General features: G+C 49.2%; 1 protein-coding gene and 1 non-coding gene across 2 annotated transcripts; one reads left to right on the top strand and one right to left on the bottom strand.

The window, feature by feature from the left end:
• The first annotated feature begins 11,512 nt into the window (after positions 1–11,512).
• Positions 11,513–11,585, top strand: TRNAF-GAA. The gene has a single exon. It is a non-coding gene; the product is annotated as a tRNA-Phe (tRNA).
• Positions 11,586–11,918: 333 nt separating this feature from the next.
• LOC120711119 (GDP-mannose transporter GONST1-like) lies at positions 11,919–16,798 on the bottom strand. Its single transcript, XM_039996533.1, has 10 exons — positions 16,642–16,798; positions 15,264–15,428; positions 14,817–15,042; positions 14,585–14,724; positions 13,892–14,021; positions 13,558–13,656; positions 13,239–13,393; positions 12,725–12,841; positions 12,462–12,559; positions 11,919–12,366 (listed from the first exon to the last, which is right to left on the bottom strand). The coding sequence occupies exons 1-10, from the start codon at positions 16,653–16,655 to the stop codon at positions 12,308–12,310; spliced, it is 1,203 nt and encodes a 400-aa protein (XP_039852467.1). The 5' UTR covers positions 16,656–16,798; the 3' UTR covers positions 11,919–12,307.
• Between the last annotated feature and the right edge of the window lie 712 nt (positions 16,799–17,510).

Raw genomic sequence — 17,510 nt, forward strand, 5'->3', positions numbered from 1 at the left:
CCCTAGCAAGGTAAAATGAACATAAACAGATCTACACAAAAGTGCACAATACCAGCACCTGAAATTTTTATAGAGGATTACACATACCAAGAGTAAGCCACTGCAAATTTTACATAATTTTTAGAGTTATAGAACAAGTGGTACAAAATAAACTAGGTTAAACACAAATTGAATTTTCATCAGAGCAAAAGTGATAAAATGCATGCTTAAGTATTTTTCCTCTGAAGATCATGATTTTAGAAACATAACAAAATTTGTTTGGCATTTTTCGCATTTTTTTGTGATTTTCTATGCATTTAAGAACTTTCAGCCGAAAATAGAATAAATACACAAAATTTAAAAACATAAAAAGGGGGGCTGACAGCCGGGCCCCACTTGCCAGTGGCCCAGCCCGCCCCCCACTCCTCTGTTTTGCACCGCACAGCCCAGAGCCATGGCCGGCGGCGCATCCAGGCGGCCTGCGGCGGCGCGCGGCATCGGCCCCCGCCGGCGGCGGTCGGCCAGTGCCACGGCCGCAGCCAGGGCGGCCTGCAGAGCCGCGGCGTGCGCGTGCGGGGCGGCGCGCGGCGGTGCGCGGCCGGCACAGCACAGGGCGGCGGAGGGAGCGGGCGGCGCGAGCTTCAAGGATGCCTAGCGGCCTAGGGGCGCACGGTGGGGGCCCGCGGGCTGAGCAGAGCTGCCCCACGGCGGGCGCGTGCGGCGAGCAGCGCGTTCGCGGTGGCGCGGCGTCGATTCGGCGGCGGCGGCGCCGAAATCAAGTGGGGAAGGGGTCGGGGAGTAGGAGTAGGCCGCGATTGAGCTCACCGGGGGTTCGTTTTGCACGACGGAAGGCCGAAAGGGGGTCGTCGACGTGAGGGGCGAAGCTCGGGGCAGAGCTTGACGAGGACAGCAATGGCGGACGGCGTCTGGGGCTTGACTTCGGCCGGGGTAGGGCACGGCCGCGCTGGTAGAGGGGTGGAGTGGGTTAGGGGCGAGATGCAGTGGGTTGGGGCGCGAAGAATCGAGGTGGGGCGGTGAGGGTTGGCCGGCGGGATGACGAACGACGGCCGGCGCTTCGCTCGGTTCTGCTCGCTCGAGCTCGACCTAGCTCCGAGGAAGGAGAAGAGAGGAACGGAACGAGAAGCTTTGAGGCGTGCGTGAGGGGAAGAGCGGTGCTCAGACGCGATTGCCGACGCGTGGAAGCGGCGCGCCGACGGCCACAGTCGCCGGTATGGTCGGCGAGCTGCAGAGTGCCGAGCAGGAGATGCACTGTTTCTTCGTTTGAATGATTTTAACTCGACATCGACTAGCTGAAACTCCGAATTTCATATGGGAACATGAAATTTGGCCAAAATAAAAGTTGTAGAGGAAAAGAAGATCTACAACTTTCGTTTTGGGCGAAAGTCGATTTGAGGCTCGGATCAAGGACAAAAACGAGATCGAACACGGCTAAGTAGATGTTTACTAAGCGAACGCGATTAGCGCTAACGACGAATTGAATCCACGATTAGCGAGATAAATCGTGATTAGCGAACACGATTAACACAGGGGTGTTACAAAAAAGGTGTGATTGTTGTGCGGTAGTGAATGCTATCTTCAATTTGTTTTCATATTTATATAGAAGAAATAAAAAAGTAGTTTTTTACACTCCTGGTCCAAAATGCCTTTTCCCTGTTAGTGAAGTGTACTTGTTACTCAATGTGTCGTTAAGTGGAGATGACAGTCAGTCTTATCTGTAATCTTCATTTTATACTGGTTTCAGATGGCACATGCAAGCCCAATCAATGACAGTGCTCCTGGCAATACAGCTATTATAGTTTTGGATCCTGATAATATTCCAGCATCCAAGCGCACTTACAGAAAGGGTATCCGAAAAGTCCGGGCATGGTGCCGCACTAACAGCAAGGTTCATGATTTATCTGATTACTTTGAACCTGGTGCTGAGGTTTACACAACACCTTGAAAAGGCACCTTCCATCTGTCATTTCAGTACAAAGGGCGCAGAATGACATTCTTCATTTATGGGACAAACTTTAGTACATAAAATTTTCTTGATTTCATTTTTATATTCAAAATTACTCATGCAATATGCATGATATCTTTAATGAATGAATCCTGGTCGCGGGAGCGAGCGTACATTTGGCCACGTCATCATGATATCAGCCTACAAATGTGAACCATCGGATGGAAATCTATCGGTGCAGGTAATTGCAGTGAGTAGTCTGAGTCTTGGCTTCCTGAAAGGCCTAGATGATTCTAGAGAAGGTTAAGAGTTATCTGGCAGGTAAATAAATTTTCCTATCATCTTGTAACATGTCATAACAACGTCATCCCATACCTTCTCACAACGCAATCCTGCACATTGTGCTGGACCGGATCATCAACGCCTTTAATAGAAGCTACAAATCGTTTCTTCTTCTCGGTCTTTTTCTTCCCCTGGCGAGAACAAGCGCGGCTTGAAAGTTTGTCTAGAGCAATCGTGAGCCTCGACGTCGCAAGCTCCTGGAGACTCGTCTCTGTTTCTCCTCACGCTGGCCATCTCCATCTGCTCTTCCTATGGACTCTACTTGAGTAGAGCTCAGCAGGCCCCTCGTCTCCCGCAACTTCCTCCTCCGGCTGCCACATCCGATCCGCATCGAACTCCGCTCCCTCTCTCTTACCAAGTTGTACTCACGCCGACCGACCGGGGGCGGCACCTTGCTGGATGGACGTGAATAGACAGAGCCAGGCAGCGGATGGACGGGGCCAGGCGGCGGATGGACGGGCCAGGCGGCGCCTGGCCACTTGCGGCGGGGGAGATCGGGCCGACGGGGAAGGGGATCAGAGCCCAGACATGGAACTTGTCATGGAGTTCAGCCTGCAGCCCCCACAATGCTCACCGAATCACATGTTTCCTTCCAATGCGCATAATAAAAATTGAACTTCAGACTATTGATATAAATATTATAGTTTTTGTTGACTATACCTCTGCCCATTCCCTTTTTCTGCTGTCTTCACATCCTAACATTAACCCTTCTCTGTTTTTTATATGATTAATTGGTATCTAAAAAATGAAAGAAAAAATAAATCCGAAGCTCTTCAATACACAGACTTTGTGAAGTGTGTAACAGACTGGTACTACTTAGCTACATGAACATATTTGAAACCTTCACGACTTAATGTATGCACATACATGCCTGATAAATATGTGTGTACGTACACTATCCTCGCTGCGGGCCTATTTCTGCGCGGCAAACGCCGCGCACCGTTCTAGTTGAACTAGAAATGCAATTGTGAGAAGCTTCTAGAACCATGGTTACCACATGGTGAAATATGGAATACTCTAGAAATTAGATAAGCATGAGAAAAACTCTAAAGTTAATTTTGTAAAAAAGTGTATAGAAAATGACACATGGCAAAACCATATAAGACATGGAGTCCTATAAATAGTGGTGCTCCCCTCCCCTCTTCCTATACCATGACATAAGGATCTCAATTAGAAGATAGAAATATTGCCATATAGTGTATTAGTGTCATGGAAGGGTAGCCGCATAAAGAGTGTAAGAGTCTTGTGTTGTACTAAGTTATGATGAATAAAGAGTTGAGTTCGTTGGTCTCTCATATTATTGTCTAGGTAAAGGTCTTCTTGGTGTAGTGCGGATATAGGGTCTACGCAAGAAGTGGTATTGATTTTGGTACCACTTCTCGGAAGTTAGTGTCAAGGTTAGAGGAGCAAATTTCTCAACACATGTATTTACAGAATTGCTAAATAGATTAGCTAGGTTATAGCCTGCTATATCTTTTTTTATTAGCCTCTACAAACACCGACCGTTAAATACTTTAGCTCGGTATTTTAAACACTGGATATTAGTGATGTGAGACTCGGTTCACTTCCTATGATGGAGAAATTTGAGGTTTTACATAAGTGCAATAGCGTATCTGATGAGGTTAAGAAGGCAATTCTTGTGTTTGTAGTTAACATATCAGAATCAATACGCGTTCAGTGCATCTTCAAGAAAATATTGAAATCTTTGACAGATATGATAAGCACTGCCTGGTGATCACACTGTGAGAGGATCTGGCATTAAAGGCCAAAAGAAGATATGGACACTACTCAGGGGAGTATCTGAGATGTTTGGACTTGATGCTCTGAGTAAAATCCAATCCCAAAAATTTTGAGTCGGACAGTCTTGGCCATAATAAAATAGTTGACACATCTAATTTACGGCGGGCTGTAAATTAGACCAGCCGCACGGCAACACTATTTTGGAAAGTAATTATATTAGTTTTCCATTTTAACAATCAACCTGTGTTTGTGCTCTGATTGACAAAATATGCAATGGGTCTATGTCATGCACTGGGCCGGGCTAAAACAATAGCCTCTTTGGCCGGCATATGACGTAGCACAAAGCAGTCTGGGCTGCATAGAGTGGACAAGTTGAGGGCATCAAGTTCCAATCTGGGTTGGGCCAACTTGACTTGAAGTCGTGGCCGTCAAGTTGGCTTGACGAGAAGTCTGAGGGTAAGTTGGCTTGATGTGGCGTGGTATGGGGAGGAGGTGCGGGCGGTGGTAGCGGCGGTTGGTGGCTCCTTCCACGCAGACGCTGTCATCTTCTCGGAGCATGTCGCCGCCTTCATCCAATGTGCAGGAGTTGCCTCTCTTTAGCCCACTGGCCCCGCTTCGTGATAATGTTGATACCTCCTCGACATGGTGCGTCGTCTCCTCGACAACGTCAACACCATTAGCCAGGAGGAGCCAGTGGCGGCGGCGGATGAGTTCTGAGGTCGCCAGCAGAGTTCGGTTCTCGGAGCATGTCGCCGCCTTCATCCAAGATGTGCAGGAGTTGCCTCTCTTTAGCCCACTGGCCCCGCTTCGTGATAATGTTGATACCTCCTCGACATGGTGCGTCGTCTCCTCGACAGCGTCAACACCACTAGCCAGGAGGAGCCAGTGGCGGCGGCGGATGAGTTCTGAGGTCGTCAGCAGAGTTCGGTTCTCGGAGTAGACTAGAAGAATGATTGGGGGTAGTGTTCTCTTGCAAATCCATGTGGAGTTCTCAGAGTAGACTAGTAGAGTTCTCAGAGTAGACTAGTAGAGACATAGAGTGTTAGTCGGGGGTATTGTTCTCTTGCAAATCCATGTGGAGTTCTCGGAGTAGACTAGGAGAGACGTAGAGTGATCGGGGGTAAATCGGTCTGCGGGGCTAAATCCGGTGTAAAGGATCTTTGCTTAAGTACTGAGATTTTGCTTCTGCTGTTGTTAAGCCAGTTTTGAGTAAAACATATATTCGGCTAATGATGATCATTCCTATTTTATCTTGTTGTTTTCATACATATTATGTTTATCTCTACTATACTAATGGATGGGGTACTCTCTTCGCGTCGCTCACGCTGCGCATCGCCCACGCCGCCGCTTGCCCCGCGACCACTTCCTCCGTCGTCGTCGCCGTGGCTTCGTGCAATCTGCGGGGCGGTGGGGATCAGTAGGCGAAGAGAGGAGCGGTTCTGGCATTAAAGGCCAAAAGATATGGACACTGTCGGTACCCCAGGACTGGGGTACCCCCTCTTGCTGTGACTAGGCAAGAGCCTTAGTAGTCATCCTTGACTACAACCAAACAGCCGGACCCCTGCAGTCCGAAGTCCTGTCCTCCCGACAAAGGTCCGGACCTGTTCCGCGGCCGGGGAAGGTCTGGGAACGCCACGTGTCCCAGGAAAAACAGGCGCTCAAGCGCAAGCAGCCAGGGCTCCGGACCTCCCAAGGAATCCAGACCCCCGCGGGGTCCCGGACCCCTCATAGGGTCCTGGATAGCAACCGGACCCCTCTCGAAGGGAAAGTTTGGACGCCCCGCCTCAGGGCGGTCCGGGGCCGACACGTGTATGAAGTCCTTGGTCTCCATATTGAGGTCCACCTACCTTCGCATTCATTGCAGTAGGTGGACATCCACTTTGATATAGTGGAAGCCGAGGCGTTTGACTGACCAGGGGGCACTATTGATCGCGTATTACCAAGGCAGTGGAGCCGATGGCGCCGCCCATGCCGCGTCTGCCAGTCTGCCGTAACAGTCGGATACGACGGCTCGGCTTCACCCATTATGACGCTACATAATAGCCTCAGCAGGCCACGCCGCAAGCTACGCTACTCCAACGGGCACCTAGCTGACGGAACAAGAGAAGACCCCTGTGACAGGAGAGCAGCAGTACGCATATCGAAGGAAAGATTCGCTACCACTGTAGCCGCATTCACGTTGGGCCCACCTGTCGGGGCATCGACGTCCTATGTATCCGCTCCCCCTTGATCTATAAAAGGAGGGAGCGCCGCTAGAAAACCTCAGGCTGGGCAAGAGCCAAGGCCAGCAGAGGATAGGTTCATTCACACAACCAAGACAATACATCTCCCAGTGGACGTAGGGTATTACGCTCCGGCGGCCCGAACCACTCTAAATCGAGTGTTCTTGAGTCCTTGTCTCAGCGAAGATCCAGCCCCATCGCCTAGTACTTCCCCGAGTACTCCCTCACTGGGAATAGGCGGGTGCGCTCCGCCACCCGGCTGTGGGTACCCCTAAAAATCCCCACAACATTTTGGCGCCGTCCGTGGGGAGGACAGGCGTTGGCTGGATCTTCAGGCCTCTAGGCTGTGTTCTCCCTCTGCAACGGCGAACTTGAAGATGAAGGAAGGCACACTCACTCCGCATGCTATGGCACCGGCACTCCGACGCCCTCGGTGCGGCGGCGCACGGCAGCGGCGCCTGCTGTGTGTCGCCACCGCGACACCTCAGAGCCGGCGTAGCAACGCACAGCGGAGGCGCCGCTGCGCGCCGCTGCTCCTACGTCGACTCAAGGTTTTCTCTCAAGCAACGGCCACGCCTCCTCAGCGGTGGCATGGTGTCGGCTCAAGGCTTTCTCTCAACATGGAGCCTGGAGCCGACGGCCATCCCGGAGGAAGTTGACCGTGTCGTCCCGCCGTCTCCAGCGCCGGAGATCCACCTCAGCGTTGCTCGGTGCTGCTGCAGACAGGACCCCGCCTCCTCGTGCGGGGGCCCCTGGCGCTAGCACCAAGGACAAGCCGGCGAACGACCGCACTTCTCCACGCGTCGCACCGGTCCATCTGCTGCGCAAGGGCTCTGGTTTCCATCGGCAACGGCGACGGCAGGGGGAGGGGGCCTCTTCCATTCAAAGCCAAAGAATTTGTCTCATGCCATGTAAGCATGTGACAGCTCTTAGGCAAGGAGGGGTCCCCCGAGCTCCCGAGGTGATGCTGGATGATGCGGTTCAGGCACGTTCAGGGCGCCTTCACCTCCGAAGAAGAACACGCTGTATAGCATGCAGCCGTAGGTTACTCCTAAGAAAGGAATGAGAGATTTTCTCCTTTGTAATAGCGTGGTGTCTACGTGTGTGTCCAGAGCGGTCAAGGTCCGACCTTGTAAACCCGACCTCTGGCCCTATCACACAAACAGGCAAAAGCGGTCCGGAGCGGTGGAGGTCCGTCCTCGTAATCCCGACCTCCGATGTATACCGTGACAACCACAATAATAAAGGAGATTTTCCTCCTCAGTTTTGCCTAGGCTCCACCCTGATTACATTTATTCGCCTTGGTTTAACTATTCTTTTCTCTTGACCGGAGTTTCCCTTATTGCTAACAATCCAAGTTAAGTTGCTGGCTTGTGGTCAGGTAAAGACACCCCTTCTAGCTGGAAGGCGGTCCGGACCCCTAAGGACCTGCTCTGGAGAAGTGGTATTTGTATCCTGGGGTAGAGAAGCTCCGCGTGGCTTAGCCTGGTAATGTACCCTAAGTTTACGTACTTCACTACCCTGTTACAAGTACTCTAGTATCCAGGACTGCTGACTTTAGAGGTCCCGGGCTCTCTTCTAGTATAAGGCTTGGTTTCTTTGCACCTTACTATGAGGTCCGGTAACATGCTTCATCGGATTGTCAGCCACGGTCGCTCCAAGTCCACTCCGGTGGCCCGCTCCGGCGGAGACCGCTCGCCACGGTCGCTCCAAGTCCACTCCGGTGGCCCGCTCCGGCGGAGACCGCTCGCCACGGTCGCTCCAAGTCCACTCCGGTGGCCCGCTCCGGCGGAGACCGCTCGCCACGGTCGTTCCAAGTCCACTCCGGTGGCCCGCTCCGGCGGAGACCGCTCGCCACGGTCGCTCCAAGTCCACTCCGGTGGCCCGCTCCGGCGGAGACCGCTCGCCACGGTCGCTCCAAGTCCACTCCGGTGGCCCGCTCCGGCGGAGACCGCTCGCCACGGTCGTTCCAAGTCCACTCCGGTGGCCCGCTCCGGCGGAGACCGCTCGCCACGGTCGCTCCAAGTCCACTCCGGTGGCCCGCTCCGGCGGAGACCGCTCGCCACGGTCGTTCCAAGTCCACTCCGGTGGCCCGCTCCGGCGGAGACCGCTCGCCACGGTCGCTCCAAGTCCACTCCGGTGGCCCGCTCCGGCGGAGACCGCTCGCCACGGTCGCTCCAAGTCCACTCCGGTGGCCCGCTCCGGCGGAGACCGCTCGCCACGGTCGCTCCAAGTCCACTCCGGTGGCCCGCTCCGGCGGAGACCGCTCGCCACGGTCGCTCCAAGTCCACTCCGGTGGCCCGCTCCGGCGGAGACCGCTCGCCACGGTCGCTCCAAGTCCACTCCGGTGGCCCGCTCCGGCGGAGACCGCTCGCCACGGTCGCTCCAAGTCCACTCCGGTGGCCCGCTCCGGCGGAGACCGCTCGCCACGGTCGTTCCAAGTCCACTCCGGTGGCCCGCTCCGGCGGAGACCGCTCGCCACGGTCGCTCCAAGTCCACTCCGGTGGCCCGCTCCGGCGGAGACCGCTCGCCACGGTCGTTCCAAGTCCACTCCGGTGGCCCGCTCCGGCGGAGACCGCTCGCCCCGGTCGCTCCAAGTCCACTCCGGTGGCCCGCTCCGGCGGAGACGGTCGACAAAAGCCGGGTCCGGGAAGTAGTGCTACCCCCTGAGCGATCCGAAGTCCGTGTAGCCGCTTAGCTTGGTTCTGTACCCTAAGCCTACACCTTCATCGCCCCGTGGAGAGCACTCTAGTACCTAAACCAGGCAACAATCATACCGGCCTCAGGGGTCCGGGATGCCCACTCTCTCCAAGAGCACACCAACGCAATCAAGTTGCGTCGGAACACATCACGGTGGTGGCCCCACCCGCGGGTTCATACCTCTCCCGAGGTGGGCCCGGGGGCCACTGTCGGTACCCCAGGACTGGGGTACCCCCTCTTGCTGTGACTAGGCAAGAGCCTTAGTAGTCATCCTTGACTACAACCAAACAGCCGGACCCCTGCAGTCCGAAGTCCTGTCCTCCCGACAAAGGTCCGGACCTGTTCCGCGGCCGGGGAAGGTCTGGGAACGCCACGTGTCCCAGGAAAAACAGGCGCTCAAGCGCAAGCAGCCAGGGCTCCGGACCTCCCAAGGAATCCAGACCCCCGCGGGGTCCCGGACCCCTCATAGGGTCCTGGATAGCAACCGGACCCCTCTCGAAGGGAAAGTTTGGACGCCCCGCCTCAGGGCGGTCCGGGGCCGACACGTGTATGAAGTCCTTGGTCTCCATATTGAGGTCCACCTACCTTCGCATTCATTGCAGTAGGTGGACATCCACTTTGATATAGTGGAAGCCGAGGCGTTTGACTGACCAGGGGGCACTATTGATCGCGTATTACCAAGGCAGTGGAGCCGATGGCGCCGCCCATGCCGCGTCTGCCAGTCTGCCGTAACAGTCGGATACGACGGCTCGGCTTCACCCATTATGACGCTACATAATAGCCTCAGCAGGCCACGCCGCAAGCTACGCTACTCCAACGGGCACCTAGCTGACGGAACAAGAGAAGACCCCTGTGACAGGAGAGCAGCAGTACGCATATCGAAGGAAAGATTCGCTACCACTGTAGCCGCATTCACGTTGGGCCCACCTGTCGGGGCATCGACGTCCTATGTATCCGCTCCCCCTTGATCTATAAAAGGAGGGAGCGCCGCTAGAAAACCTCAGGCTGGGCAAGAGCCAAGGCCAGCAGAGGATAGGTTCATTCACACAACCAAGACAATACATCTCCCAGTGGACGTAGGGTATTACGCTCCGGCGGCCCGAACCACTCTAAATCGAGTGTTCTTGAGTCCTTGTCTCAGCGAAGATCCAGCCCCATCGCCTAGTACTTCCCCGAGTACTCCCTCACTGGGAATAGGCGGGTGCGCTCCGCCACCCGGCTGTGGGTACCCCTAAAAATCCCCACAACAGACACTACTCCAGAGAGTATCTGAGATATTTAGACTTGATGCTCCGAGTAAAGCCAATCCCATAAATTTTGAGTTCGGTGGCAGTACAATAGTTGACACAGCTAATTTACGACAGGTTGTAAATTAGACCGGCCGCACCGCATCCCTATTTTGAAAAATAATTAGATTAGTTTCTCATTTTAACAATCAACCTGGGCACAATTGTCGCAGGTAGTAGACATATTTCCTGCCACCCCACTACCCAGCCAATGGAATCTAGGAAAAAAATATTCCACAAAGATACAAATGACATAAGTGCATGCATTTTTTATTTGTTTCCTTAGACATAAGGCAGTGGACGGTGCAGTTTATGAAGGGACTTACTTCCGGAATGTTAGCTTGGCATAAGATGGCAGGGTAGATGGCATTGTGAGTCCGTGTGCGGAGCGGCTCGTGGAGTTTTCCTTGCACCCTGCCAAGAGTTCAGGAAGAATGGGTCTTCACCGTGGTGTGGATTTTCATGAGCAGTTGTACAGATTGCAGAAGTCGGAAGTTTCTCTCAGTGACTGATTCTTGAATTGTAGGGTGTTCATACTGGTGTTCCAGGAAGGATAGGACATAGGGTTTTGGGATAGACGGATATTATAGTCAAATTCAACATTTACTCATTTAGTTTTAGTCCTCATTTTACAAGTGGGGTTACAAACAGTTTGCAAGCACAGCGCACTGCAAAAAGGAAAGGAACATTTATTAATACAGAGAAGTTAGTTCCCGAACCATTTTCCTACGTGCGATGGTACTCTATAGCTGTCAAATCCTTCTCCTAGTACAGGGTGTGTTTAGTTGGTGAAAAAGTTTGAGTTTTGATATTGTAGCATATTTCGTTGTTACTTGATAAATAATATTTAATTATGAATTAATTAGACTTAAAAGATTCACCTCGTGGTAATCAGTTAGATTGTGTAATTGGTTATTTTTCTTGAACTATATTTAATGTTCTATATATGTGTTTGAAGATTTGATGTTACGGTACATGGCTGTACAATTGAATTCCTCTTCATGCCAGCTCTGACGAAACTGAATGGTCATCCTCATCTTTTCAGATAATGCAGATCCTGCCGAGTTCATGGGCAACGTACGACTGCATCCGTCGTGGTTGCCGCACGGGTTTGGATGACCGTGGCGGCGTAGTACTCCCGGACGAAGCCGGAGTTGGGGTGGGTGAGGTGGTGGACCACCTCCTCCACTGCCTGCGCCTCGACGGCTTCGACGCATAAGTTCGAGTGTGGTTGAACTCCTTAGTATTAGTATTCTTGTGTCATGAATCTGTGCGTACAAGCGGGGATAGCTCAGTTGGGAGAGCGTCAGACTGAAGATCTGAAGGTCGCGTGTTCGATCCACGCTCACCGCAATTGTTTTTTTTCATCCAATATATGTTCTATTTTCTTCATTTGAAAGTCTGGAAGCTGGCTGCTGCCTGTCCAATTGCTGACTGACTTTTCAAATGGTCACACTTGTGCTGACTACACTTTTTGGATGTTTACTTGGCGGAAAATGTTTTTGAAACGTTTGCTCACTGGAAAACTATTCGTCTCCAAGTTTACTCCATTTCATTTATTTTTTTTGGCAAGACTGCGTTTTGGTTGGGCAAATCTTTTCGCACTGCATCCATATTTTGGACATTACTGCTCCTGAAGAAAAAAGAAAACTGGCGACGATCAAGTGGAATCATAGACAACCAAACAAAAAAAACAAACAAGTTTGCTGCGCTCGAGAATGTACATGTGCCTTTGATCCAACCACCGTAATTTTACAACACTGACTGAATGAGCCTTTTATCCCAAACTGCCTGGAATTTCAGTTTCATCCATTTTTGTATCTTACACCGTTACACACAACAATGAAGACGTATACCACCACAAAAGCAACAGCTGGGGGTCCAGGTCAGCTTGGAAAAAAGGAACCAGAGAGCCCCAGGATAACCGCCTAGTTAGAAATGTTGCCCCTTTGCCTAGTCAAGTGGGAAAACAACCATTGCATCTGCACAAATTTCCCAGAGAGAGAGTTTGAGGGAACATTCTGTGTTGATTGTCCAAGTCGTGCCATCTACACACTATAAAGCCTGCCCAAAATCTAGGTTGGTAAGTTATCTCGCAATTTGGCCCTTGCGAAAAATACTCCTGCCAATAGACCTGCATGGTTAAGTGTTTGGCATACTTATTAGTGATACAAGGTACATAAAAGAAACGCCAACAAAACCTTTAGCACTGTCATGAATATCACATACCGAACAGAATACTCAATGAATTCTGCATGCTTGTTCGAACATTGAAAAGAACAATGCCAGCAACAGAGAGAGGGATCTTATTTAGGGAGCCTATAAGGCTGCATCAGAAGCAATATTGGCATCAGAAAACACAGGGTATAGAATACAAACAGCAAAGCAACTTAAGAGAATTCCACTAGTGGCCCTTTATTGACTAGCGGTTAGCTGTAAGGAAACTTATCTGTGTTCACATGAAAATTTCGAAATTCTCATGCACTTAGTACCTGTATGTAGTCGCGCTTGTCTGATGAAGAAACCACATTGAGGTAAAGCTGATTCCAAGCCCCAAAACTCCACTGACAGTGATGACCAGCCAAAATTCAGGCATCCTTAGGAGAGATCTGCAGATTCAGTTCACAAATATATAACCCACGAGATGAAAGAATAAATGTGTAAATATTTCAAAGTAGCCTAACTAACAGAGTAATGGTTTGACAGTAGAAGATACATCATTTATTGGTCATTTCTTATCTTTGGATTTGCCTTCCTGTTATGTTTTCAGTAGTGACAACGGTAGAGGTCCTTCCAGACTCATTTCACATTTACATGTTCACATTTACATGCCTAAAATGATTTGCATGGCCAGGAAGGGCAGAACAGACAAACATGACAATTGTCGATGAAAAATGAATATTGCTACATATAATGGAGAATTGGAGATTGCAGCAGTTTGCAGGTAGTTCCACAGGTTTATGATAGAGAAACGAGAAATGAAAGAAGCTTGAATCAATAGCTTACGTCTCCAAAAGGTAATCCACTTCATTAAAACCAAGAACAAGAATAATTCCCAATGGCAATGAAAGAATGTTATTCAGTAACACCATTGAGAGCTCGTTCAAATTCCCAGACTTGGTGGCTTGCTTCGCGCTGTCCATGACATGCCGCAATGTAAGCTGAAAGGAATAGCTAATTAGTTGAAAATAAATGTTGAAGTGCAAACTGAAGTGGCAATCAATGGACTGGAAATAATGACCTAAATTATCTGGTTGGACTGAGAATTTATAAGTTGACCGCAAGAACTAATCAGGTTTTTCATTTGCATTAAGAAAAGTAATACCGAATACGATGCCGTCAGAAAACAGTTTAAGGTCTGCCAAGTATATCCAACAGCATGGAATGACAGATCTGTTATTCCTCCCGCAACTGCAGAAATTATCTGCACAAACATATCAATGACTCAGGTGTTTAAGGGTCAATACATAATTACTTTAAGTTAAGAGAATTTCACAAATACATATGATTATAAATTTGACAGCTATCAGGTGAATCAGACAATCAGCAAGTAGCATGTGTAATTATTTTTTTTTGGGAGGGGTGGTCATTTCTTGTGAAGAAAATCAACTCCTCAAACAATAAATCCTTGAGCTTTTCTAAATCTCAATATGACATACCATCAACATAAGAGCAATCCAAACTTGAACACCATGCTGCTTCTTGAAAAAATAAGTTTCCCCAGAAGCAGTCAGGACATTGGCAACATTCTTCAATATAGTCAGCATTGCAACATTGATGTACTTCAAACTGAAAAATATTAAAAAATCAAGTCAATAAGTTTATAAAAGGCTTACGTTTTCAATTAGAAACTTCTTTGCTACAAGGTTGAGTGACAACTATTCACAGTTAATATGAAAAACAGCGATACAAAATATTAACAGCAAAAAGGTTTCATCATTGTACAAGGGTACTAAAGGACCATGAACAGAGCAGATTCATGATATAAGAAACCCATTTTCAAACTTTAACATGAACCAAGTGTCAAGACAGATGGAATTCATCTTTGATATTTAAAAACAGCATAATCATTTAAAAAAATAATATATCAAACTTCAATAATGATTCTCACAACCACCATTAACAATTATGTGATCTGTACTTCTCAAAATGTAAGGCAAGAAAACATTGGATGTATTCATATCCATTATACTGAAGAAGATGAATTTAGTTACATAGAAAACAAACGGCTGCTTAAATTCAAGAGGAAATTTCACATCCCCATGGCCCCCATTAACAAATCTAATGTTAAGCCCTAAAAAAACAGCACAACAAACCGTACTTAGACCAAACTGATACTGAAGATTTGTTACCTAAACATGCTTGTGATCAGCATTGCAACAAATATGATATTCACAGGAAACCAAATTTTGATTAGGTTCCATGTCAGTGGTTCGGTTGGAATAGCACCGGAGATTGATAGTGTGGAAACTATGGTCACTGATACAATGTTCTGCAGTAACAGATTGTGGAAAAGACGCATTAAGGAACAAAACAATGTTGCATGGGAATTGAAAAAATCAGAAGTCAGCATTAGCAGTATACCTGGTATAGCATCAAAAATATTGGAGCATTGAAACCATAGCCAGACAGAACAAATTTGTTAATTAAAATCATACTGCATGATGATATGCAGTAAGCTAGACCTGATAGAAGAGCCTGATTCTGTATCTTCGGGAGCTTGTGTAACTGTAAAGAACTATCTCTTTCTTTTGAGGCCTTACAATCTTCCAAGTCATTGTCATCAACACAGAATGATCTTGTCATAGATCTGGAGGACATAGTACATTATTATTACCCGGAAACACAGCAGAGCAGATCATGTTAACTTTCAGCATAGTCGCTGTGGAGACCTTATCATTCAAATAGAAAAGATCACTGTTTGTGGAGTTGTTGTGATTTTTTTTAAAAAAAATCTAACTATCTATGGTGAAGTCAACAATGAAATTTTACAGCAACAGAAAAGAACAAAACCAAGGTTTGCAGACATGCCTGTTTCCAATTTCTCTCCTCACAGGACTTGCAAGTGTGGTGAAGCCTGCATTCTGATTCCGAAATACACCCTTTTCACCATTGACGAGAGGGCTACTTACACTCCCTGGCATATTTCTCCTAGGAGAGGCCTCAGAATCTGCTGGAACGTCTAACTGAAGGGCTCTACAAGACAAAAAAAAAAAAAGAATGGTTGTAAGTAATAAATAATGGTCGAATTTTTTTGCTGCAAGCCTGCATCAATCATCAACCACACTGTGTTGTGTTAACAGTAGGCCATGTTTGCTATTATGTAACCAAAAATCTGAAATTCAAATCTGAACCAGAGGATAGAGCAAGAGAATGAAAAGGGCTGAATTACGAGCCCAGAAGCAATCTTTATGCTTAATATTTGCATTATGAAATCAAACTATTCTAAAAGGAATAGGTGTGTAGCAGTTTCCCGTGTATGGGGCAGGTTGGGCCATTTATCACTGAAAACTGAAATATAGTATGAGCATGACGCGCCGCTTACTGGTCCATGATTTTTAGCCCACTAATTTACCAAATCTAGGCAGTACTCCAACGTTGCCCTTATAAAGCAAGCAACACGGTGAAAAGCATTTTTTTTTAACTGCACTCATCAGCCTCTGGTTGCAAACTGTTGGTGGTAAGCTGAGGCCAGCACAGCCAGTAGTAGCATCAAGTTGAAGAAGGTTAGTAGTAACCAGAGTGCAAAGCAATCAGCAAAAGTTTAGCAGTAACCTGCTTACTGATTCCACCTGTTTCGCAGTCCCATTTCACTACAATTCCAAGCTATCCTAAAAACTGAAGTCAATAGCCTCATTTGTTTTCAGTTGCTAACAACAGGTACAGGACTATACTATACTATGGTGTCAAATAAACTTGAGAGGTGCAGTAACAGACAACAGGAGCTGCAACTAGTGAGAGCCCATTGGTCAACTCTAGTTAATTATGGTTTGTTGTGGGGAGCTAAAAGCTAAGTCGCTGGCACCTGAGGTGAATCCGAGATCACGGGAAACTAAACTCGACCTGCAGCTTATTCCACTCAAGCATTCGCACGGAAGGACGTAATTAACCATTCAACAGACGATTAATCGGCGCGCACGCTGCTTCAGCCCCAAGCAGAGGCAAGCGGAAAGGGAAGCGAAGTCCCCGCCCAGCCTCGCCTCTCGCATCCCCGTGACTGAGACGGAACCCACAGCCGCCCGAGGGAGGGACCGAGACGAAGCAGCTTCCGGTGATCGGGATCGAAACGGTCGAGGCACGGGAACCGCGAGAGCCGGAGCTGGAGCTCGAGGCGGGAGCTGGCGGGGCAGGGCCTCCGTGTGTGTGAGGGTGGAGAGGGTGGAGAGAGGGAGGTCGATCGGGTGCTGACCTGGAGCCGCCCATGGCGTCCCGGCAGCGATCCCCGGCGGCGCCGGCGAGGTGCTCGATGAAATGGCGCGGCGCGTGGCGGAGGCGAGGAGGCGCCCGGAATGATGAGCAGGGGAGGGAGGCCAGGCGACGACTAGTACTATCCAGGAGTCAGACTGGGATGTGGGCCCCACGCGCCGGGGCTCGGTCTCCAGATCAGCTAGTGGCTCGGCCCACCCAGGGCTTCCATGCCGCGTCTGGCACTCGGAGCAGCAGCCAGTACAGTCACTGAGCCTGTGGGGCCGAGATGGCTTTGGACCCACTTTGCAGTGACTGCGGAGGCGAGTCCTATGGGGCGTGGCCAGGTAACCCGCTTTGATGAGTTGGGTTCTCGGGTGTGCAAAACTCATGTGTTTGGACCACAGCCACAGATTCCAACATGGCACCCTTTGTGTGACCGCGCTTTGACCAGATTTTCCATCTTTGATTTGATCTGTTCTTCCCTTCCTCTGCCTGGTGCCACTGTTGCGTCTTATTCGTAGTGTATTTTGAATTTTCTTTCTATCCTTTTGTAACTACCTTAGGTTTGAAAGCAAGTTACATTTTTGGAGGCACATGACTCCCAAGATTGACATGAATATGGCCATGTTTGGTTCCAATTTTTTTTCAGAAATCCCTATCACATCAAAAGGAATCTTACTATTTTATAATATTAAATAAAATCTGTTTATAAATGTTTTTTGACAGCTGAGTGCTTTTTCGCGAGACGAATCTAATGAGCCTAATTAATTCATAATTTGCTACAGTGATGCTACAGTACCATTCGCTAATCATGGATTACGATACCTCATTAGATTCGTCTCGCAGTTTAGCCCCAGGGTCCTGAAGTTA

Source organism: Panicum virgatum, chromosome 6K (assembly GCF_016808335.1).
Source record: "Panicum virgatum strain AP13 chromosome 6K, P.virgatum_v5, whole genome shotgun sequence".
Classification (NCBI taxonomy): domain Eukaryota; kingdom Viridiplantae; phylum Streptophyta; class Magnoliopsida; order Poales; family Poaceae; genus Panicum; species Panicum virgatum.

What these genes read in the sequence shown, in the direction of transcription:
- LOC120711119 (XM_039996533.1), bottom strand. An exon ending in AGGAGAGAAATTGGAAACAG is followed by an intron (nt 15,043 to 15,263) that starts GCATGTCTGCAA and finishes TATGTCCTCCAG; the next exon opens with ATCTATGACAAGATCATTCT. An exon ending in GGATTGCTCTTATGTTGATG is followed by an intron (nt 13,657 to 13,891) that starts GTATGTCATATT and finishes ATGTTTGTGCAG; the next exon opens with ATAATTTCTGCAGTTGCGGG.